Genomic DNA, 25,244 nt, shown 5'->3' with positions numbered 1-25,244 from the left:
ATTGAATTTAGAATTGTTGGGGAGATTAATGATGTGAATGATTTTTAATTGATTGAAAATAGAGAATATTTAGAATTTTTGCTTTTTTTTCTCCAATTGACTGCAAATTAAAATTAATAATTAAGTAAGAAATATAGATAAGTATTAATTGGCTAAATGTTAGATGGGTTGAAATAATTTTTAAATTTGGGATTAGGTAAATGTGCTTTTTACATGGGGGAAGAAGTCTGAAATTCATGTATGTTTATGTTTTGTTTTTCATTTTCTTTTGTTAACATCTGATTGGCTATACAGGGTTTTATTGGTTTATAGAAAAATGTATAAAGAAAGAAGGAAGCACTTAGGCATAATAGTTAATAAGTGAGAAATAATTTGAAGGAACATTAAGGAGGGAATTTAATTAAAAGAAAATGTAACTGGATGACAAAATTAGAAAAAAAAACCCTTTTGCAACTCTTTTGATGATTGATATAAGTTACTAACAAAATACCGCATTTTATTCATGGCAAAATTAGATGACACACTGTATTGTTTGAAAGTATGAGAGAGAAAAAATTACCCCCCCAAAAAGTCCTTCCTTCCTCTGTCCCTCCATTCATTTCATTCTTCCTCCCTTCTTCTCTCCTTCTCTCCTTCCTCCCTTCTTCTCTCCTTCCTCCCTTCCTCCTTCCTTCCTTGTTCACACCATTTCTCCTTCTTTTGTCTTTCTTTCCTTCCTTCCTTCCTTCACTCACTCCCTCCTCTCCACTTCTTTTACCCTCCCACTCTTTCCCTTTTCTTTCTTTCTCTCTCTTTTCCCTCTTTCCCCTCTCTTTCATTCTTTCCCTCCAGGTTTCTCTCATTTCTGTGTATTTCTCCTTCTCTCCCCCCTTCTCTCATTTGTTTCTCCTCCCTTTTTGCTCTCATTTCTCTCACCTTAATTTCTGTTTTTCTCTCTCGTTCCTCTCCCTTTTTCTTTCTCTCGTCATAATCTGGAAGCTGCAGGACCCGGAGGGAGGCACGGGAAAAGACAGGCTCTCTTTGGGTGAGGGGTGCGGCTGTGGTGGCAGGCAAAGAGTTGTTTTCTTCAGGGAGGGGCCATGTGCCTCTGGCGGGAGGCTGAGTGCGAGCTTTAAAAAGAAAGGCAAGAGCTCTGGTTTGGGCAGCACAGTCACCCGAGCAACGAGAGTGACCGCCCCCTTTCCCCCACAGGATACACACACACACATATGCTCCTTCAATGCTGCCCAAACCGGAACTCTTGCCTCACCCTCCCTCCGCCTTTCTGTTTAAAGCTCACGGTGGAGTGCTCAGCTTCCTCCCCCATGGCACAAGGCGGGGCACAGAAGTTTGCCCTGAGGCAGAGAGCCCACGGGGGTTTCTCCCCGGCCAACAGCTTGGGAGGGCAGATCAGCTGTTGGGAGGGGAAAAACAGCGCCGGCTGCACTGCATGGGGTTGAAAAACCCTGCGCAGTGTTTGGTTTTTGCCTGCGCGCCCACAGATAGCGGGCGGGCTGGTCAGACAGCGGGCGGGCCGGATGCGGCATGTAGGCTACCCCTTGCCCAGGTCTGCTTCCATCCTTCCATCTCTCATAATACTAGACAACACAGTATCAACAGTAAAGAGCTTCAAATTTATAGGTTCTATCATATCTCAAGACCTAAAATGGTCAGCTAACATCAAAAACATCATCAAAAAAGCACAACAAAGAATGTTCTTTCTTCGCTAGCTCAAACTGCCCAAGGAGCTGCTGATACAGTTCTACAAAGGAATCATTGAGTCTGTCATCTGCACCTCTATAACTGTCTGGTTTGGTTCTGCAACCCAACAAGACAGAGACAGATTTCAGATTTCACACTTAGCCAATAAAGAATTCTTCTTTCTTTCTTTCTTTCTTTCTTTCTTTCTTTCTTTCTTTCTTTCTTTCTTTCTTTCTATCTATCTATCTATCTATCTTTCTATCTATCAGGCTGGCAAATTAATCTAGAAGTGTTTTTCTAGCAGGGCAACCTTAATATGAGTGGATATCAACTTCCAGAATTCCCCACCAGTTTGAAATTATTGTCAGAATTATTTTGAACTTGCGTTGGAAACATGGAGGATACCAGCCACTAGAAAGGTTTCTTAAAAAAGACACTATAGCATAAGTTTCTTCAGAAGGTTCTTTACTTTTCACTAATAATATCAAAAATAACTATTCACTTTATACTATAGAACAGAACAAACCACTATACTAAACACCAACCAACCTTGATCACAGCAAACTACACTATATTAGATTAGATTAGATTAGATTACATTACATTAGATTTATTGGATTTATATGCCGCCCCTCTCCGCAGACTCGGGCCGGCTCACAACAATGGTAAAAAACAATACATAGTAACAACTCTAATATTTAGCAATCTAAATTATAATTTTAGGTTAAAAAATCCAAAAGAAACCCCAATATATAAAAAACACAAAAAACACAATCAAATCATACACAGAAACTACATGGGCAAGGGGGAGATGTTTCAATTCCCCCATGCCTGACGGCAGAGGTGGGTTTTAAGGAGTTTCCGAAAGGCAAGGAGGCTGGGGGCAATCCTTATCTCTGGGGGGAGCTGGTTCCAGAGGGTTGGAGCCACCACAGAGAAGGCTCTGGGTCCCGCCAGACGACATTGTTTAGTCGGCGGGACCCAGAGAAGGCCCACTCTGTGGTACCTAACCGGTCGCTGGGATTCGTGCGGCAGAAGGCGGTCCCGGAGATATTCTGGTCCGATGCCATGTAGGGCTTTATAGGTCATAACCAACACTTTGAATTGTGACCGGAAACTGATCGGCAACCAGTGCAGACTGCGGAGTGTTGGAGTAACATGGGCATACTTAGAGAAGCCCATGATTGCTCTCGCAGCTGCATTCTGCACGATCTGAAGTTTCCGAACATTCTTCAAAGGTAGAGAGCATTACAGTAGTCGAATCTTGAGGTGATGAGGGCATGAGTGACTGTGAGCAGTGACTCCCGATCCAGATAGGGCTGCAACTGGTGCACCAGGCGAACCTCGGCAAATGCCTCCCTCGCCACAGCTGAAAGATGTTTCTCTAATGTGAGCTGTGGATTGAGGAGGACGTCCAAGTTGCGGACCCTCTCTGAGGGGGTCAATACTTCCCCCCCCCCAGGGTAATGGAAGGACAGATGGAGTTGTCCTTGGGAGGCAAAACCCACAGCCACTCCGTCTTATCCGGGTTGAGTTTGAGTCTGTTGACACCCATCCAGGCCCCAACAGCCTCCAGGCACCGGCACATCACTTCCACTGCTTCATTGACTGGACATGGGGTGGAGATGTACACCTGGGTATCATCAGCGTACTGATGATACCTCACCCCATGCTCTTGGATGATCTCCCCCAGTGATTTCATGTAGATATTAAATAGCAGGGGGGAGAGGACCGACCCCGCAAGGGAGAGACCTCGAGGTCGACCTCTGACTCCCCACTAACACCGACTGCGACCGGTTGGAGAGGTAGGAGGAGAACCACTGAAGAACAGTGCCTCCCATTCCCAACCCCTCCAGCCGGCGCAGAAGGATACCATGGTCAATGGTATCGAAAGCCGCTGAGAGGTCGAAAAGCACCAGGACAGAGGATAAACCCCTGTCCCGGGCCCACCAGAGATCATCCATCAATGCCACCAAAGCAGTTTCCGTGCTGTAACCGGGCCTGAAACCCGACTACTGAGGACCTAGATAATCGGCTTCTTCCAAGGACCGCTGGAGCTGGAGCGCCACTACCTTCTCAACAACCTTCCCCATAAAGGGAAGGTTGGAGACTGGACGATAGTTATTAAGTATGGCTGGGTCCAGGGAAGGCTTCTTGAGGAGGGGGCGCACAAGTGCCTCCTTGTACGGAGCCGGGAAGGACCCCCTCCCCAAAGAATCATTGATAATCTCCTGAACCCACCTCCACGTCACCTCCCTGCTGGCCAAAACCAGCCAGGAGGGACACGGATCCAATAAACAGGTGGCGGAACGCACAGCTCCAATGGCCTTGTCCACTTCATCAGGTGTCACCAGATCAAACTCTTCCCAGACAGGTGAACAAGTACGGGCCCCAGTCACCTCAACTGACTCATTGTCAGTCAACTTTGCCATCCAATCGGAGTCGAGGTCCGCCCGGATCCGACCGATATTACCAAACCAAACCACACTGGATCAGACGACACCAAACTACACTCATACAAAAGGTGTATAACATTATATATATGCACTAACCAATCAGGTCATAGAATAGATTGCATCATTTTGCTGAAGCACGATGACTCAGCCTTATCTTTCCATTACAGTAATTGCAACAATTCTACTGTTCTTGCAATATTTCCTGACAGTTATCACCTAGCACCAACTACCTTGCTGACTGGGGAATTTTGGGAGTTGACAGAATATGGAAATACACACACACACGTGTGTGTGTGTGTGTGTGTGTGTTTGTGTGTGTAGGCAGTAGTGGGCCACTATTTCTCGGTGCTACTGGAATGCCTCGGGAGCATGCATGTGCAAAGCACATACGCGCATGCTCCTGGCACGAGATTCAGCTTTTGTGCATGTACAGAAGCCAAATCTTGTGTAAGATTTCGCCAATTTTCAACATATTTTGCTTACACACATGCGCAGAAGCAAAAAATAGCTGAGAATTGGAAAAATGGCTGCTTCTGCAGCTTGGAGGCCTCTCAGAGAAGAAGAGCCTTCTCCTCACAGGTAACAGACCTGTGGCCACCCCACTGCTCATTCTGGCTGTCCCTGCCCATTCCCCACCTCATCCCCACCATTTGTTCCGGCTGCCCCTTGACTGTTCCTTGCCAGCTGCCACATCCCCACTATTCATTCCGGCCTCCCCTGTCTATTCCCTGCCGCGTCCCTGCCACCCGGTCTCTTTCTCCCCTACCTTTTCTGCCATGCAATGCTTCTTCACCCTCTTCTACGGTGTGGGGAGCAGGCCGGGTGGCCGGAGCCCAGCACCATTGCAGCCTGTTGCTGCTAGCTGAGGATCTCACTGAGTCTCTCAGGTGTGTGTTAATATTTGGCTGCTACACATGTGCAGTAACCAAAATCTTGCACAATCGTCCTCACCTGAGCGAGATTTCTACAATCTTCACAGTTTTTTTTTTAAACAACTGCCAGTAAGCTGGAGCTGGGTGTGCAGCTCCATTTTTTCCTACCGGAGTGGCATTCTCCCCCATTCCAACCAGGGCCCATCCACGTGTAGGGTGAAGAATAAAGCATGAGTCTTAGCATTCAGTAACAGCAGAACTTTTCTGTACAAAGATGGCAGTTAGTTTGTTCAGAATCTGTCAGTGAATGTTTAACAAAACTTCATAATCTTTATTACACAATTCTTGTATTTTGTGGCACTGTACATTCATTTATTTTAGAATTATCTTGACACTAAACTGAGAAGCTACATTATTTCCTACTGATATTTCTTGTGTGATACTGGCTACCTTGTTTAACTCATAGCACATAAAACCCAATGTAAATATTCCCTCAAATTAAAAAATTCTCTTTCTAAGTGAAAAGCATAAAATTTAACTTTTTTCTAAGTAGGATTAACTTTTTTCTAAGTAGGGTATCTATGTCAGAAAATGTTTGACCTTAACATTTCAGCCACAAATAAGCAATTTTTCAACATCTTTGGCTTCAATTCTCCATTGTATGTAATCTAAGAGTCACTGTCTCAAGATAAGATATCTGTGTACATCAATGGAGGGAGAAGGGGGAAGGCATGGTATTAACTACAAGCTTCCACATTTTGTTTACAACAAAATACAATTAGTCAACTACATATTTGTTTAAAAAGATGTGTAGCTATTCTTCATGATTACCATTTCATTCTCTTCTTCCTCCTGATTGTGGAGTGTAGATTTCTGGTTTTCTCTGCCCTTGTCATCTTGAGCTGATGCATTGTTTTCACCATTATACCCTACATTCTCTTCCTCAGGACCAAAATTGAAAGTAAAGAAATTATAGGCTTCTTCAGAAGTAGGATAATCCCTTTGAATCTAATGAAGAAAAGTAATTTTTTTAAAGAAGTCATAATACAACTCGAGAGCTAACTCTAACAGAATTTTAAAAGATTACTGTTTATCCTTTATAGACAATTACAACAGTAATTATGCATTTCTCAGCATTACTCATCAGGCAGTCTTCTCAAAAGTAAATGTTTCTGCACACACATATACCAATTTTTATTCAAAGTTGCCTTTTGAACCGTTGAGTGTCCAAAACCAGCATTCTTCAATTCTGAACTCTATCTAGGTTTCTTACTACCCTTTTAAAGCTTTAATCTTTCCAGGCCATTGATGTCGATATAGAAGTTGAATTGAAATATAACAGTGACCCTAAAAAAAATCTAGAAACAAATAAAGTCACAGCTAAAAGCCAACCAGAGTTTGTTAAAAACAGATCATGCTAAACCAATCTTATTTCATTCTTTGACAAAATGACTAAATTAGTAGCTAAGCTAAATGTTGTGGACATAGTATATTTAGACTTCAGCAAGGCATCGACAAAGTAGACCAAAATCTACTTCTTGGTAACCTAGAAAAATGTGGGATAGATAGTATCAACACGACATGGATTTATAACTGGCTGACAAACCTCAGTCAATAAATAGTCCTTAATGGTACTATATCTACATGGAAGGAAGGAAACAGTAGGGTACCACAAGGTTCCGTCTTAGATACAGCATTCTTCAGTATCTTCATAAATTACATAGATGAGGAAATAGAAGGGGAACTCATCAAATTTGCTGATGACATTAAGGTGGCAGAAATAACCAATATCCCATAAGTCAAGCTCAGGATCCAAAAAGATCTAACAGACTTGAACAATGGACCCTATACAACAAATGAAATGTAATGTGGAGAAAAGTAAGCTTTTACAATTAGGCAGGAAATACCAACAGCACAAGCACAGATTAGGCAAAACCTGGCTCAAAAATAGTAACAGTGAGCAGGACCTTGGAATCCTAATGGACTAAAATATGAACCAGTAATGTAATAACCAAAAAAGCTAATAAAGTAATACCTCGCCTTACGAACTTAATTGGTGCCGGGAGGAGGTTTGTAAGGTGAAAAGTTCGTAAGACGAAACATTGTTTCCCATAGGAATCAATGGAAAAGCGATTAATGCGTGCAAACCCAAAATTCACCCCTTTTGCAAGCTGAAGTGACCGTTTTCACACTGGTGGAATTTCCCTGAGGCTCCCCTCCATGGGAAACCCCACCTCCGCGTTTTTACGATGCTGCAGGGAATTCCCAGCATTGCAAAAACGGGCGCTTTGCTGGCAACGGAAGTCCGGAGGTGGGGTTTCCCAGCGAGGGGAGCCTCAGCGAAATTGCAAAAACACTGAAGTCCTCGAAACCCCACCTCTGGGCTCTGCCTCAGCCATTTCTTCTGGGGGTGACCCGCTGTCTTCTTTCCCTGCTGCCTCCTGTCTGCCGGGCTCTCTCCCGGGGGAAAGAACGAATCGAGGTCTCTCCTAGCCCCGAGAAAAAAGAAGCCTTCCCTTCAATCCGGACAGCCTGAATCCAAGGGAGCATTTTCCATTCTTTGGACGCTGGAGGAAAGGAAAGAACTATCTAAGCACCCAGAGAAAGGCCCCATAGAAAAGAATCCCTCCTTTTGATCCAGGCAACCTCAATCCAAGAGAGCGTTTTCCATTCTCTGGACGCTGGAGGAAAGGAAAGAACTCTCTAAGCACTCAGAGAAAATGGAAAACGATCTCTTGGATTGAGGCTGCCCGGATCAAAGGGAGGGATTCTTTTATCTGGGGGCATAGAGTTCTTTCCCTTTCCCCAGCATATTTTATCTGGGGTCTGAATCTAAGGGAGCGTTTTCCATTCTCTGGAAGCTGGAGGAAGGGAAAGAACTCTCTAAGCCCCTACAGAAAAGAATCCCTCCTTTTGATCCAGGCAGCCTCAATCCAAGAGAGCATTTTCCATTCTCTGGACGCTGGAGAAAGGGAAAGAACTATCTAAGCACCCAGAGAAAGGAATCCTTCCTTTTGATCTGAGAAGCCTTCCTCCAGCTTCCAGAGAATGGAAGCTGGAGGAAAAGGACTCTTAAAAACCCTCACAGAAAATTGAAAATGATCTCTTGGATTGAGGCTGCCTGGATCAAAAGGAGGGATTCCTTTATATGGGGACTTAGGGAGTTCTTTCCCTTCCTCCAGCTTCCAGAGAATGGAAAACGCTCCCTTGGATTCAGACCCCATAGAAAAGAATGCCTCCTTTTGACCCAGGCAGCCTCAATCCAAGAGAGCGTTTTCCACTCTCTGGACGCTGGAGGAAGGGAAAGAACTCTCTAAGCCCTCAGAGAAAATGGAAAACGATCTCTTGGATTGAGGCTGCCCGGATCAAAGGGAGGGATTCTTTTCTCTGGGGGCTTAGAGAGTCCGTTCCCTTTCTCCAGCGTATTTTCTCTGGGGTCTGAATCCAAGGGAGCGTTTTCCATTCTCTGGAAGCTGGAGGAAGGGAAAGAACTCTCTAAGCACCCAGAGAAAGGAATCCTTCCTTTTGATCTGAGAAGCCTCAATCCAAGAGTGTGTTTTCCATTCTCTGGACGCTGGAGGAAAAGGACTCTCTAAACCATCACAGAAAATTGAAAATGATCTCTTGGATTGAGACTGCCCGTATCAAAAGGAGGGATTCTTTTCTCTGGGGGCATAGAGAGTTCTTTCCCTGTCCCCAGCGTATTTTCTCTGAGGTCTGAATCCAACGGAGCGTTTTCCATTCTCTGGACGCTGGAGGAAGGGAAAGAACTCTCTAAGCCCCCATAGAAAAGAATCCGTACTTTTGATCCAGGCAGCCTCAATCTAGGAGTGCATTTTCCATTCTCTGGATACTGGAGGAAGGGAAAGAACTCTCTAAGCACCCAGAGAAAAGAATCCTTCCTTTTGATCTGAGAAGCCTCAATCCAAGAGAGCGTTTTCCATTCTCTGGACACTGGAGGAAGGAAAGAACTCTCTAAGCACCCAGAGAAAGGAATCCCTCCTTTTGATCTGAGAAGCCTTAATCCAAAGGAGCATTTTCCATTCTCTGGAAGCTGGAGGAAGGGAAAGAACTCTCTAAGCACCCAGAGAAAAGAATCCTTTCTTTTGATCTGAGAAGCCTCAATACAAGAGAGCGTTTTCCATTCTCTGGACGCTGGAGGAAGAGAAAGAACTCTCTAAGCCCTCAGAGAAAAGAATCCTTTCTTTTGATTTGAGAAGCCTCAATACAAGAGAGCATTTTCCATTCTCTGGAAGCTGGAGGAAAGGAAAGAACTCTCTAAGCCCCCATAGAAAAGAATCCCTCCTTTTGATCCAGGCAGCCTCAATCCAAGAGAGCGTTTTCCATTCTCTGGAAGCTGGAGGAAGGGAAAGAACTCTCTAAGCCCCCAGAGAAAAGAATCCTTCCTTTTGATCTGAGAAGCCTCAATCCAAGAGAGCGTTTTCCATTCTCTGGACGCTGGAGGAAGGGAAAGAACTTTCTAAGCACTCAGAGAAAATGGAAAACGATCTCTTGGATTGAGGCTGCCCAGATCAAAGGGAGGGATTCTTTTCTCTGGGGGCTTAGGGAAATCTTTCCCTTTCTCCAGTGCATTTTCTCTGGGGTTTGAATCCAAGGGAGCATTTTCCATTCTCTGGACGCTGGAGGAAGGAAAGAACTCTCTAAGCACCCAGAGAAAAGAATCCTGACTTTTGATCTGAGAAGCCTCAATCCAAGAGACCATTTTCCATTCTCTGGATGCTGGAGGAAGGGAAAGAACTCTCTAAAACCTCATAGAAAATGGAAAACAATCTTTTGGATTGAGGCTGCCCGGATCAAAGGGAGGGATTCTTTTCTCTGGGGGCTTAGAGAGTTCTTTCCCTTTCTCCAGCATATTTTCTCTTGGGTCTGAATCCAAGGGAGCGTTTTCCATTCTCTGGAAGCTGGAGGAAGGGAAAGAACTCTCTAAGCACCCAGAGAAAAGAATCCTTCCTTTTGATCTGAGAAGCCTCAATCCAAGAGAGTGTTTTCCATTCTCTGGACGCTGGAGGAAGGAAAGAACTCTCTAAGCACCCAGAGAAAAAAATCCTTTCTTTTGATCTGAGAAGCCTCAATCCAGGAGAGCGTTTTCCATTCTCTGGACACTGGAGGAAGGGAAAGAACTCTCTAAGCCCTCAGAGAAAATGGAAAACATCTCTTGGATTGAGGCTGGCCGGATCAAAGGGAGGAATTCTTTTCTCTGGGGGCTTAGAGAGTTCTTTCCCTTCCTCCAGCGTCCAGAGAATGGAAAACGCTCTCTTGGATTGAGGACCAACTCTGGCTTTGTGAAGCTGGAGCCCTCTATGCCTGCCTCCGCCTCCTCCTGCTGCTGCAGAAAGAGGCCGAGGGGTGCCCTTCCTCATTGCAGTCACGGGAAGCAGCCTGACTGAGGGGTTGCCTGCTTTATTTTCCTCCTCTTCCGGCGTTGAGTTTCGGTAGAAGGCTGAGAAGTGCCCGGCTGTTTCAGAAGGTGACAGCCGGGTGGATTTTTGCAATCGGCGGCAGTGGGTTCGTAAGGCGAAAAAAGTTTGTAAGGAGAGGCAAAAAATTTCTGAACCCCGGGTTCGTATCTCGAAAAGTTCGTATCAAAAGGGGTTCGTATCATGAGGTACCACTGTACTACCTTGGTTGTATCAACAGAAGCATAAAATCAAAATCACATGAAGTATTAATACCACTTTATAGTGGAATACTGCATCCAGTTTTGGTCATATTACAAAAAAGGTGTTGAGACTTTGAAAAAAAAAGTGCAAAGAAGAGCAACTAAGATGATTAAAGGCCTAGATACTAAAACATATCAAGAATGGTTGCAGGAATTGTGTTTGGCTAGTCTACAGAAAAGAAGGATTAGGAGTGACATGATAGGAGTATTCCAGTATTGAGGAGTGTTTGGCCTAGACCAGTGGTTTTCAACCAGTGTGCCGCGGCACACTAGTGTGCCGTGAGACATGGTCAGGTGTGCCGTGGGGAAATTAAACATGGGTCCCCAAACTACAGCCCGCAGAGGCCATTTATCCAACCTGCCGCCAGCTGCCTCCATCCGAACATAAACATTTCCCTCACAATCCCTCCAGCTATCAGCGACAGAAAGAGTGGAGGCACAGGGAACGCTCACTGACCAATCACCTTCTAGGATTCATCACAACCACTTGCGATGAACCAATAGCAGGTTGCCTCTCGTCCACACCCAGGAAGGTCCCCGCTCGGGCTGCCGCACACTTGTCATTGTGCGGCCGTGGCGAGTAGTTGAAGCTGCTACTCCTCCCCGTTTTCCCGATTTCTAATCGTGGTTTATCAGCGACAGAAAGAGTGGAGGCACAGGGAACGCTCACTGACCAATCACCTTCTAGGATTCATCACAACCACTTGCGATGAACCAATAGCAGGTTGCCTCTCGTCCACACCCAGGAAGGTCCCCGCTCGGGCTGCCGCACACTTGTCATTGTGCGGCCGTGGCGAGTAGTTGAAGCTGCTACTCCTCCCCGTTTTCCCGATTTCTAATCGTGGTTTAAAGCTAAAGTTTGCTGATCTTTCTTTGGACAGTTTTTGGTTATCTGTTGTCAAGGAGTTTCCCATTCTGGCCAACAAAGATTGCTCCCGTTTTCAACCACATATCTATGTGAGCTGAGCTTCTCAAGCTTGACTGCGATAAAAACTAAAAACAGAGAGAGACTGAGAACTGTTGAGGAAGAGCTTCGTGTATGTCTTTCTACCATTCTTGCCCTTTTGTGTTCATCAAAACCGGCCCAGGTTTCACACTAAGTGAGTATAAATACATTTAGAAACGGACCACAGAGGTCATGTAGTCCAACCCCCTTCTCAAGCAGGTGACCCTTACAAAATTGGATGGGACCTTAAGGAGGTCATCTAGAATCATAGAGACCATCTAGTCCAAACCCCTTCTCAAGCAGATTTCTACAGAATCAGAGAGATGGAAGGGACCACAGAGGTCATCTAGTCCAACCCCCTTCTCAAGTCAGTGACATCTCCAGATTCCCAAACAAATTAACAAGTGTTGGAAGGGACCCTGGAGAGAGAGAGAGAGAGAGAAATGCAAAGGGAGTTTGAGAGAGGACCATGTTGCAGTGTGTTCCCCCGGTCAATTTAGCAGGTCAGAATTTGTCAAATGTGTATGGGTGGAAGGACAGGGTGGGACTGGATGACCACCAAGGTCCCTTCCAACTCTTGTTAAATGTATATGGGTGGAGGGTGGGGGTGGTCCAGAGCCTCCAAACTTTTGCCTCTCTTGACACTTTATTTTGTCATAAATGCTCCACGCATCGTAAAAATTCCAAAGATTACCACGAGGAGCAGGTCATAAAGGGGCCCCAGACAGCAACCAGCCTTCAGTTCTCTCCTTTGCTACCTAGCAGTCTCCCCCAAACCTCTTTTGAGAGGACTGCTCTGATTGGGTTCCCAAATTAGCTTTTAAAGGATTAGCTTGTTGTGAGGCAAGGAGTTCCACCAGCCAATTTAGCAGTCCAAGAATTTGACCGGAAGGCCAATTCTCCTGCTTGCGAAGAGGGTTCAACTAGATGGTCTCTGAGGTTTCCTCCCTCTCTATCATTCTGCAAGTCTCCTGAATGAGAAGAAGGGTCAGACTAGATGGCCACTGAGGCCCCTTCCATCTCTATCATTCTGCAAGTCTCCTGAATGAGAAGAAGGGTCAGACTAGATGGCCACTGAGGCCCCTTCCATCTCTATCATTCTGCAAATCTCCTGAATGAGAAGAGTGGTCAGACTAGATGGTCACTGAGGCCCCTTCCCTCTCAATCATTCTGCAAGTCTCCTGAATGAGAAGAAGGGTCAGACTAGATGGCCACTGAGGCCCCTTCCATCTCTATCATTCTGCAAATCTCCTGAATGAGAAGAGTGGTCAGACTAGATGGTCACTGAGGCCCCTTCCCTCTCAATCATTCTGCAAGTCTCCTGAATGAGAAGAGGGGTCAGACTAGATGGCCACTGAGGCCCCTTCCATCTCTATCATTCAGCTGGGGGGGTGTATGAAAGAGCAAACTGTCCCATTCTTTCCTTGCAAAAGTAGCGTTTTGTAACAACCATTCGGATTGGATGGCGGCGAAGTGTTCCATGTGGCCAAAAGGCTGTGGCTGAATGTGGATTTTTGTGATGAAAGGGCTGGGGTGAAGAGCTAGAGGCCTTTGGGCGAGGGAGAGAAAGAAGCGGCCAATCAGCTGCTGCAGAGGAAAGAGCTTCATCCAACTGGCAGAGGCAAAAAGTCCCATCCCCTTCGAGATACGAACCCGGGGTTCAGAAATTTATTGCCTCTTCTTACGAACTTTTTTCAACTTATGAACCCACCGCAAATCGCAAAATGGCACTCTGCTGGGTGCCGCCGCCTGCCTGTCACCTTCTGAAACAGCCGGGGGGCTTCTCGGCGTTCTCCCAAACACCGAACCCGGAAGTTCGGCAAAGGTTCAGGTTCCGGTTCCGGTTCGGGAGGCTGCCGAGAAGCACCTGGCTGTTTCAGAAGGTTACAACCGGGCAGCGCCTGGTGGAGCGCCATTTTTACGATCGGCGGCGGGGTTTTCGGCGGATCTGGAGACTGGAAAGGAGGTGGGGAATCCCAATAGGGAATTCCATGGGCAGAGCTTTGACGTCATGAAGACGTCCTTCCTGGAGACCACATTTCGGCCGACCAGGAAGGACGTCTTCGTGACGTCAAAGCTCCACCCATGGAATTCCCTATTGGGATTCCCCACCTACTTTCCAGCTTCCAGATCCGCCGAAAACGCCACCGCCGATTGCAAAAACGGCACTCCATCGGGCGCTGCCGCCCGGCTGTAACCTCTTGAAACAGCCGGGTGCTTCTCAGCGGCCTCCGGAACCTGAACCTGAACTTTTGCCGAACTTCCGGGTTCGGGAGAATGCCGAGAAGGCCCCCGGCTGTTTTGAAAGGTGACAGCCGGGCGGCGGCGCCCAGCAGAGCACCATTTTGCAATTCCCCCCCCCTTTGCACGCATTAATCGTTTTTACATTGTTTCCTATGGGAAACATTGTTTCGTCTTACGAACTTTTCACCTTACGAACCTACTTCCAGAACCAATTAAGTTTGTAAGACGAGGTATTACTGTATTTATAATTGTCATCATATATTACTGTGTATTTCAGTATCACATATGCTCAAGAGTATTTTTAACCATATTCAATTCATAATTCAGTCTTAAATAATCACAAAATAAACTTCAAAAGTCATCACAATCATCACCTGTGATTTTTGTTTGCCTCTTCTAACATCACGAAACTTCACTCTTGCAGGTAACTTCCCTTCTTTTCTTTGTACTGAACTCAACAAATGATTACCTATCTGCAAATATATATGGGGAAAAAATGCATTAACTTATATTGTCTTTCTATTTTCTGCATAATAAATAAGTATAGTCAAAACTATGAACATATTTTAAATTATGCCTTACCAGGAGATGGAGAAATGAATGTGCATTAAATTTTTTAATAAGCAGAGAAAATGGAAATATTATGGAGGAAAGTAGAAGATTTTTAAGAATACATTTTTGTGCACAGCAATAGACCCCACATCTTTTAGTATCAAGAAATGTCAGTTAAGAGAAGCGCGAATATTAGAGAAAATAAACAAATGACAAATCCACTCCAAATGCCAGATGCTTTCTTGTGTTCCTTGGTTCATCCACTGCTGGATCATGTTTCACTTTGAAGCTCTGAACTATCAAGTACAACAAAAACTCAATAGGTCACCAAACAAACCACTTTTGGAAGTTCTGGAAGCTGCCACAAGTCCAGAAAAAATCCAGTTCTTGACCCAGATTTCTGACCTCAAGATTATTTGGATTTCAGGATGTTTAGTCTGCTAACATGAGTGTTATTTAAATATAATACCAGTCTCAAAGACGTCTGTACATTTGAACACTTAAATTATTAACATTTTTTCTTCTAAACAATAAAAGGTATTTCTAATAAACATTATAGCAGAGTTCCCCAATCCTTCTAACTTTGCGTACTGGTCTGGAGTGGGAGGAGAGATTATTCTACCACTAGTGCAAATGAAATATGTGTGCATGTGCTCACCCACAGCAGGGGGAATGCCCGCACATGCATATGCTTGCCAGCTACTTCAGGTGGCCCCGTTTTGAACAGCTCATAGTCCAGTAGTTTGGCAATCCCTGCATTACATTATTTATTTAAATTATGGTATTCCCTACAATAAAGAACAAGAATTATGAATGCGCACATTAGAAATACCCCAGAAAAGAAAACGCTATTAGTAAAGCCTTTAAGAAAGAACTTAGAATTTCAAAAAACAGATCTGAATGAACATATTTTAGTGATCCATCCCATGTAACAGCAGTGATCTTTTTCAAAGATGGGGAAATTTTAGCTCTCTTCAATTCACATTTTTGACTCACATGAAATCTTTCTTTGCTATCATAGAGCAGTAAAAAGGATTACTCTGGGACCAGCTCTCAAGCAAAAATCCAGAAACTGAATTTTCCAACACTATAGCACCCACACCAACCACCTTAAAATCCTATTCATTTGCTAGGAATTCATCGTGAAAAAATCCAGCCTGCCAAGATTAAGTCTGTTTCCATTTTTATATGTTCTAATGTACTTTGATTATTCCAAATTGGGCCAAGGTTGTGTCTGGTTGCTAATGAAACTGCTCATTACAAAAGAGAAGAAAAATGTAGACTTGAGCAATGTTTTGCCTCCATCCAGCCAATCAAAGATATCAAAAAATAAGAATCCCATCACAAGGCAATGAGATGGGCAAATTGTAATTTTTTCTTCTCAGTGGCCTCAACCATGGAAATTCATTCTTGTTTAGCTACAGATTATTTTTCTTCTTCCTTTAAAATTACACATAACTATACTTCTGCCTATCTATTAAATCCCAAATATACCCACAATCTCCAAAGAACCAGGTGTTACGAGAGAGATTGTCTTACTCGTGCAGCCTTCAGTTTTTCTCTCATGCGTTCTCGCACAGAAGTCTCTGCAAACTGTGTCCCCGAGGTAGATGGAACTGGAAGCAAATCTAGAGAGAGAATTATACAATGATAACAATGAGTTCTCTTTTAAAGTTGAATTTCTTTTTTTAGAATAAATTTTTATTTATTTATAAACTTTAAAAACATAAAATAAAAAATAAAGAAATGAAACATTGTACAATACAAGCCAAGACCAAGACATACAACATTTATATCTCTTGGAGTATTTTATGGTACATACTGTATATTAACTAACATTTTATGCTTATTTACTATTTTTACTTATTTCTACTATCATTATAATCAATACATCTCTAAGGATCTTAAATGTAACACCGTTACTTAATATATATGTTTCTAAATTTTTGACATGATAAAGTATTATAATTATTTGTCCTTACCATCTCTTTTTTTTGAAGGGGTATACAATTTTTCTTTATTTTTCTTCCAACAACATGAGCAATAAAAAACACAGAATCAATGCTTAAAATAATAATTAATGATATTTCTTTGATACGTTAAACATTCAGAGAAAAAAATGCAAATGATACTTTCAATATGTACTTTTTATCCTCTTCCTTGCTAAGTTAATTAAAATTAACTATACATGAGATATATTTCATCTACAGATAACAATAATATGAAATCTAGTCCCTTATACTCCCTTTTTCTATTTATAATAAAACATAAACATCTTAACCTCTTAACTCAATATCTAATTTAATCCTTTCATCTGTGCGTTAACTCCTTATCCAATGCTGCCACCAATCCTTATTTCATCATCTGGGTCTTTAATAGATTAAAATTAAATCATCATGCATTTCTTCAAAAGTAATTAAAAGAAAATACTTCTCAATTATTTTTAGTTTCCAACCATTCATAAAACTTTCCCCAGATCTTATAGTAATCACACTCCTCTTTATCTTTAAATTTTAAAGTAAGCCTATTCATTTCAGCACAATCTAATATCTTATGTAATATTTCTCTTTCGTCTGGAATTTTATTTAGCTTCCAATTTTGTCCCTATGCTATTCTAGCTGCTGTTAAAATATTTATAATCAAATATATTTCTTCTTTATTAAAATGTTCTGGTAAAATACCTAATAGGAATATTTCTGGTTTAAATTCAATAGTCCTTTTCAAAATCTTCTGTATCCAATGCTGAATCTCTTTCCAAAATTTCTTAGTTTCTGTGCATGTCCACCACATATGATAAAAAGAGCCTGACAGCTGATTACATTTCCAACATTTCATTGATCTATTTTTAAGCATTTTTGCTAATCTTTCTGGTGTCATATGCCATCTATAAAACATCTTATATATATTCTCTTTATACGCTGTTGACATTGACATTTTATAATTTCTTTCCCAAATTTGTTGCCATTTATCAATATCTATTGAATATCCTATATTCTTCATCCACTTTATCATTGTATCTTTAACTTGTTCAAATTCTAAATCAATAGACAAAAAATAGCCATAAAACCTTTTTATCATATGCTCATTGGAGCCAAATAAAATTTCATCTAGTTTAGTTTTTTCAAGATTTATACCTTCTTCTTTATTATTTTCGTTATATTTTGCCTGCAATTGTATATACGTATACCAATCAAGGTTTATACCTTGTTTTTCTAATCCTGTCATTATTTTCAACCTTTTTGACTGTCCTATTAAATCTTTATATCTTGAAATTTTATTCCACTCTACTCTGCTGGGGTGTATCTGAGCTTCCAAAGGTGCAGCCAATAAGGTACTTTAGAATAATGTTTGTTTTTAATTTTTCCCCATGTTTCAATTAAAGAATTTCTAATGCTATGTCTTTGAAAGTACCTATGTATAGTCCATTTTCCATGCCATACAAATGAGTGCCATCCTATCTGTAAATCGTACCCTTCTAAAGTCAAGTCTTTTGTTTCTGAGCATTATCCATTCTTTAATCCACGTCGTTGCCGCAGTTTGATAACACAAATGCCAGTTTGGAAGTCCAAATCTTCCTCTTATTCGTACATCTTGTAAATATTTTAAACTAATTCTTGGTCTTTTTCCTTGCCAAATAAATTTAGTTGTTATCTTATTCATATCATTAAAAAAGGTTTTATTAACTTTAATTGGTATGTTTGAAAATAAGAAAGGCAATCATGGTAAAATATTCATCTTAATTAGTGCAATCCTGCCCATCAATGACAACTGCAAGTTTTTTCACTTTTGCAAATCAGTTTCAATTTGTTTCTTCAATTTAATATAGTTTTCTTCCATTAATGTCAAACATCTTGCTATTAACTGAATTCCCAAGTATTTTACCCTCTTCACTATCTGTATGTTTAAAAGTGTCTTTAAATCATTTTTTGTTTTCTGTCATATTTTTTACAATCATGTTTGTCTTCTCTTTATTGATTTTAAGTCCTCCTACTTCTCCATAATTCTCAATTTGAGTTAGGAGTTTTGGGCCTGAAGAAAGTGGTTCTTCCAAAATGAAAACTAAATCTTCCGCAAATGCTTGTAGTTTATATTGTTCATCTCAAATTTTGAGGCCCAAAATCTCTTTGTCTGCTCTTTTAGCTCTAGTCAGTACTTCTAACATCAAAATAAATAACAGTGGTGATAATGGACAGCCTTGTCTTGTACCTTTGGTGATTTTTACCAAATAAAAGAAATAAAATATTTACTAAACTTAAAAAATTAAATATGGACATAATTTGCTTACAAATTATGTCTGGGAAGAGTTTGATCTGGTGACACCTGATGAAGTGGACAAGGCCATTGGAGCTGTGAGTTCCGCCACCTGTTTACTGGATCCGTGTCCCTCCTGGTTGGTCTCGGCCAGCAGGGAGGTAACACGGAGCTGGGTCCAGGAGATTACCAACGCTTCCTTGGGGAGGGGAGTGTTTCCAACACTCTATAAAGAAGCGCTCGTGCGCCCCCTCCTCAAGAAGCCTTCCCTGGACCCAGCTGTACTTAATAACTATCGTCCAGTCTCCAACCTTCCCTTTATGGGAAAAGTTGTTTAGAAGGTGATGGCACTCCAGCTCCAACGGTCCTTGGAAGAAGCCGATTATCTAGGTCCCCAGCAGTCGGGTTTCAGGCCCGGTTACAGCATGGAAACTGCTTTGGTCACGTTGATGGATAATCTCTGGCGGGCCCGGAACAGGGGTTTATCCTCTGTCCTGGTGCTCCTTGACCTCTCAGCGGCTTTCGATACCATCGACCATGGTATCCTTCTGCACCGGCTGGAGGGGTTGGGGGTGGGAGACACTGTTCTCCAGTGGTTCTCCTCCTACCTCTCTGGCCGGTCACAGTCGGTGTTAGTGGGGGGTCAGAGGTCGGCTTCGAGGTCTCTCCCTTGTGGGGTGCCTCAAGGGTCGGTCCTCTCCCCCCCGCTATTTAATATCTACATGAAACCGCTGGGTGAGATCATCCAAGGACATGGGGTGAGGTATCATCAATACGCTGATGATACCCAGCTTTACATCTCCACCCCATGTCCGGTCAATGAAGCAGTGGAAGTGATGTGCCGGTGCCTGGAGGATGTTGGGGCCTGGATGGGTGTCAACAGACTCAAACTCAACCCGGATAAGACGGAGTGGCTGTGGGTTTTGCCTCCCAAGGACAATCCCATCTGTCCATTACCCTGGGGGGGGAATTATTGACCCCCTCAGAGAGGGTCCGCGACTTGGGCGTCCTCCTCGATCCACAGTTCACATTAGAGAACCATCTTTCAGCTGTGGCGAGGGGGGCGTTTGCCCAGGTTCGCCTGGTGCACCAGTTGCGACCCTATCTGGACCGGGACTCATTGCTCACAGTCACTCATGCCCTCATCACCTCGAGGTTCGACTACTGTAATGCTCTCTACATGGGGCTACCTTTGAAAAGTGTTCGGAAACTTCAGTTCGTGCAGAATGCAGCTGCGAGAGCAGTCATGGGCTTACCTAGGTATGCCCATGTTTCACCATCACTCCGCAGTCTGCACTGGCTGCCGATCAATTTCCGGTCACAATTCAAAGTGTTGGTTATGACCTTTAAAGCCCTTCATGGCACTGGACCAGAATATCTCCGAGACCGCCTCCTGCCGCACGAATCCCAGCGACCGATTAGGTCCCACAGAGTGGGCCTTCTCCGGGTCCCGTCAACTAAACAATGTCGGTTGGCGGGCCCCAGGGGAAGAGCCTTCTCTGTGGCGGCACCGGCTCTCTGGAACCAACTCCCCCCAGAGATTAGAACTGCCCCTGCTCTTCCTGCCTTCCGTAAACTCCTTAAAACCCACCTTTGCCGTCAGGCATGGGGGAATTGAAACACCTCCCCCGGCATGTTCAATTTATACATGGTATGCTTGTGTGTGTGTCTGTTAGTATATGGGGTTCTTTTAAATCTTTAAATATTTTAAAGTTATTTGGATTATTTATGATTTGTTCTATCTTGTTGTGAGCCGCCCCGAGTCTTCGGAGAGGGGCGGCATACAAATCTAAATAATAAATAATAAATATTAAAAATCAACATAAAAAGTTTTTGGAAAATAAATCTCTAAGAGAATTGTATGTTTCATTAACTGATCAGAGTAAAAGAGGAGTGGCAATGTATGTTAAGAAGAATATAGAATCTAAAGATATATATTCCGATCAAGAAGGAAGAATTTTAATGGTTGAAATAAAGATGAATACCAAAATATATTATTGGTTGCGATTTACTCTCAAATGATAATCAAGAAATATTCTACACAAGATTACATAAAAAGATTAATGAATTAAAGTTTGAAAATATTTGTATATTAGGAGACTTTAATGCAATATCAAATATCGGATTGGACCATAAGACTAACAAGCAAATTAAAACAAAAAGAAGGATACTTCCTAAAGCCTTTTTCAATATGGTAGAGGAATGGAACCTGATTGATCTCTGGAGAGCTAAACATAAGAGAGAACAACAATACACTTTTTTTCCGGCTAGATGCGGATCTTGGTCTAGAGATATGGACTACGTTAGAATTAACGAAACAGACAGAAAAAGTGGATATGGAAACGAATGTGGATCTTAATCCTATCACTATACAATGGAAAGGTAAAAGAAAAAGACCAAGATGGATTTTAAAGAGAGAAATTTTACCAGAAAAAGACCTTTCAATTATTTATAAAGAAAGAGATGGCATTTTTCTTTCAAGAGAATAAAATAGGAAACACTACCTTACAAATTCTTTTTTTTTTAAATAAATCTTTTTATTAATTTTCATAAAAGGACGCACAAACTTACAAACATTAAACATATAGTTTGGGGAGGTATCCTCCCCACTTATCTCAAAAGTGTAAATGCAGATATAGAAAAAAGAATACAAAATTGAATACATAGTTGAATACTGATACATAAAAAATAGCTAATAACAGGGGAAAAAACTAGTAACAAGTAATTTAAACTAAGATAAAATCAAACATTCTTCTCATCTTATTACTATTGTATATATAAACTAATTCTAGTACCATTCTTTAAAAAAGGCAAATCTCAACCATTACATATATATTTACTTCTTACATATGTTGACTTTAATTTTCTTTAATTTTTTTCTTGTCTATCCATATATAGACATTGTTCCATGTTTCATAAAATTTTGTTTCTTCTTGGTTGTTTAATCGTCTTGTCATCATATCCATTTCCGCGCAGTCTATAGTATTTTTATAATAACTTCGTTTTCTTTGGGGATATTTTCCCCCTTTCCAATTTTGCGCGTATATAATTCTTGCCGCGGTTAAAATATGTACAATTAAATATAAAATTTCTTGCTTATAAACCTGGTTAGTAATTCCTAACAAACAAAACTCCGGGGTGATTTCTATATTTTGCATAACTATTTCTTTTACATTCTCTCTATCATTTTCCAATACGTTTTAGCTTTACCACATGTCCACCATTGGTGGTAGTAGGTCCCTATTTCTTTCTTGCATTTCCAACATAACGGGGAAGTCTTGGGAAACATTTTTGCTATTCTGTATGGTGGGAGATGCCATCTATAAAACATTTTAATTTGGTTTTCTTTCATAGACACTGATTTTGTCATTTTCCAATTATGTATCCAAACTTTCTCCCATGTGTCTATATCTATATCTTTCCCTATATTCTTACGCCAAGCTATCATGTTATCTTTTAAAGTTAATTCAATGTTCTTATGGGCAATCAAATATTTATATATTTTCCCAATTGTTCTATTTTGATTGATAGTAATTAAATTACTCAATAAATTTTTATTTTTATTAAAAATATAAAGCGTGGTATCCTTCTGGTATCTAGATCTAATCTGTGCGTAATGCCACCAATCAATTATTGTTCCTTGTTCTTGTAATTTAATTCTAGATTTTAACTTCATTTGATCATCTAACAAATCTTTATATCTTATTATTTTGTATCCTTAATAGAATTTGGGTGTGTAATTGCTTCTAGAGGGGCCACCCAATCAGGGATAGTTAAAAAATGGTTTTTCCTTATATGTTTCCATACCTCCAATAGGTATTTTCTTAATGTGTGTCTTTTGAAATATGAATGATTTTTATCTTTATCATACCAAACAAAGGCATGCCAGCGAAGCATAAGGTCATGACCTTCTAATTTTAATGTTCTTTTATCTTCCAGAGTTATCCAGTCGTTAATCCATGTTAGGGCGGCTGCCTGATAATATAATTTCCAGTTTGGGAGGGCAAAGCCTCCTCTCTCTTTTATGTCCTCTAGCATATTTATTTTTATTCTTGCCTTTTTACCTTGCCATAAGAATTTTTTAACCATATTTGTTAAATCTTTGAAAAAATTCCCCCCTGGATTTATTGGGATTACCTGAAACAAGAACAAGATTTTGGGTAAAATGTTCATCTTGATTGTGGCAATTCTACCCAGAAAAGATATTTTTAAATTATTCCATATTTCTAAATCTTTTTTGATTTCCTTAATTAATTTTATATAATTATCATTTTTTAATGTTATTGTTTTGGAAGTTAGCCAGATTCCCAGGTATTTAACTTTTTTAACTATCTTAATTCCAGAAATGCATTCCAAATTACTTTCTTGAGTTTTATTCATATTTTTTGTTATAAATTGTGTTTTATTTTTATTTATTTTTAGACCTGCTACCTTACCATATTGTTCTACGGTATTGTCCAGATTAATCTTGGAGCTGTTGCAATCGGATCTTCAATAATAAAAGTCAAGTCATCTGCAAAGGCTTGAACTTTGTATGTCTCTTTTCCAACAGTTAAGCCTTTTATCCTTGAATCTGCTCTAATCTTTATTAGTAGGGTTTCTAAAGACATAATAAAGAGTAAGGGTGAAATGGGACATCCTTGTCGAACTCCTTTGTTTATTGTAAAAGCTTCTAATTGGTCATTATTTAATATAATTTTAGTTGTTTGCTCTGAGTAAATATTAAGTTATATTAATATATTATATTAAGTTATATTAAGTTAACAAATTTAGGACCAAATCTCATTTTATTTAATTGCATTTTTATAAATATCCAATTAACGTTGTCAAAGGCTTTTTGGGCATCTAAGAACATTAATGCTAAAGTTTTTTCTGGGTGTTGTTCATAATATTCTAATACATTAATAATTGTTCTAAGGTTATTTCTAATCTGTCTACCTGGCAAAAAACCATTTTGGTCTTGATGGATTTTACTATTTATAATTGTTTTTAACCTATCTGCATATATTGCAGTAAATATTTTATAATCGACATTTAATAACGATATTGGTCTATAGTTTTTAATTTTTTCCGGTGCTGTACCTGGTTTGTGAATTAGGATTGTCAAAGATTCAGACCATGTTTTAGGAATTTTACCGTCTTGACTGCATTCATTAAAAATTTGTAACAGATTCTTTCTTATTGTCTCATTTTCTATTTTATACCACTCTGCTGGAATGGCATCTGGCCCAGTAGCCTTATTGTTTTTCTGCCTTTTAATAATTGTAAGGAGTTCTTCCAATGTTATAGGACTTTCCATCCTCTCCTGTTGTTCTTCTGTTAGTTGAGGTAACTCCGAGCTTTCTAAATATTTAAATACTTCATCTTCCTCAATATTATCATTTTTATATAATTCTTTAAAAAAGTTTTGTACTATATTTGCTTTCCCTTCTCTATCATATTTTATTGTTCCATCTTCGTCTTCTAATTTTTTAATTAGTTTAGATTGTCTCTGTTTCCTTAATTTATATGCTAGCCACCTACCTGGTTTATTGGCATGTTCAAAATAGTATTGTTTGGTTCTTTTTATTTTTTCTACCATTTGATTCTGGTCCTCCAATCTAATTTTATGTTTAATAATATTTATTTTTTTTCCTAAATCTTTGTCTTTTATATTTTGTTGTGATATTCATTCTAGCTGTTTTAATTCTTTTGTTAATTGTTCGTATTTACTTTTCTTTCCCTTATTATATTTTGCTGTATAGGATATTGTCAATCCTCTTATGTATGCTTTAGTTGCATCCCATAAATTTTGGGGAGTAGTGTCTGTGGTTTTATTAATTTCAAAAAATATTTTTAATTCTTTCTCAATCCAATCTTTATACTCTTTCTCTTTCAGAATATTTCTATTCATTTGCCAATTATAACGCTTTTTGCTATTTCTCATATAAACTATTACTGGATTATGATCCGCCCATGTATTCACATCTATCTCAACCTCTTTTATATATTCTGCTGTTATTTTCGGGGCCCATACCATATCTATTCTCGTCCAGATTTTATGGGGATTTGAATAAAAAGTATACTGCCTTTTTTGGGGATATCTTTCCCTCCAAATGTCATTCAATAATAATTCTGTTTTCATTTTTTGGAAAGTGGAGGGTAGTAAATTCTTTTTTTTTCTTTTTATTGTTTTTTCCCCCTCCTGAGTGGTCTAATTGTTTATTTGAAATAGCATTAAAATCTCCAATAATTAGCATATTTTCCACATTTAATTCAATAATTTTTTGATGCAATTTTTTATAAAATGTCATTTGATCTTCATTTGGGGCATATATAGAAACAATAGTAAGAGGTCTAGGTTCAATACTAACTTGGACAATCAAAATTCTGCCTTCATCATCACTAAATAATTGTTTGGAATTTATAGAGTTCTCCACATACATCGCTACTCCTCTTTTTCTTTGGTCTGCTAATGCAGCATACATGTTTCCAATTTTAGTATTTAATAATAAATTCCGATTACTTTTTTTTATATGTACTTCTTGTAATATCACAATTTGAGCCTTTTGGTTCTTAATTTT

General features: G+C 40.5%; 1 protein-coding gene across 8 annotated transcripts in view; it reads right to left on the bottom strand.

Moving 5' to 3' along the window:
* The window catches only part of CC2D2A (coiled-coil and C2 domain containing 2A), a 445,922-nt gene that overhangs the window by 376,781 nt on the left and 43,897 nt on the right, over positions 1-25,244 (bottom strand). For 7 of the 8 annotated variants that reach the window (XM_070757365.1, XM_070757366.1, XM_070757359.1 and 4 more), the window contains 3 exons: positions 15,970-16,058; positions 14,253-14,351; positions 5,840-6,016 (listed from right to left, as the gene is read on the bottom strand). In XM_070757365.1, coding sequence (XP_070613466.1) covers positions 5,840-6,016; positions 14,253-14,351; positions 15,970-16,058 — 365 coding nt within the window. Of the gene's footprint in view, positions 1-5,839; positions 6,017-14,252; positions 14,352-15,969; positions 16,059-16,412; positions 16,456-25,244 lie in introns of all 8 variants that reach the window. The other variant, XM_070757364.1, reaches the window with a different exon arrangement.

This window comes from Erythrolamprus reginae, chromosome 7 (assembly GCF_031021105.1).
Source record: "Erythrolamprus reginae isolate rEryReg1 chromosome 7, rEryReg1.hap1, whole genome shotgun sequence".
In the NCBI taxonomy this organism is placed as follows: Eukaryota; Metazoa; Chordata; class Lepidosauria; order Squamata; family Dipsadidae; genus Erythrolamprus; species Erythrolamprus reginae.
Note: the sequence above shows the minus strand (reverse complement) of the source record. Positions and strands in the feature narration are given on the sequence as shown.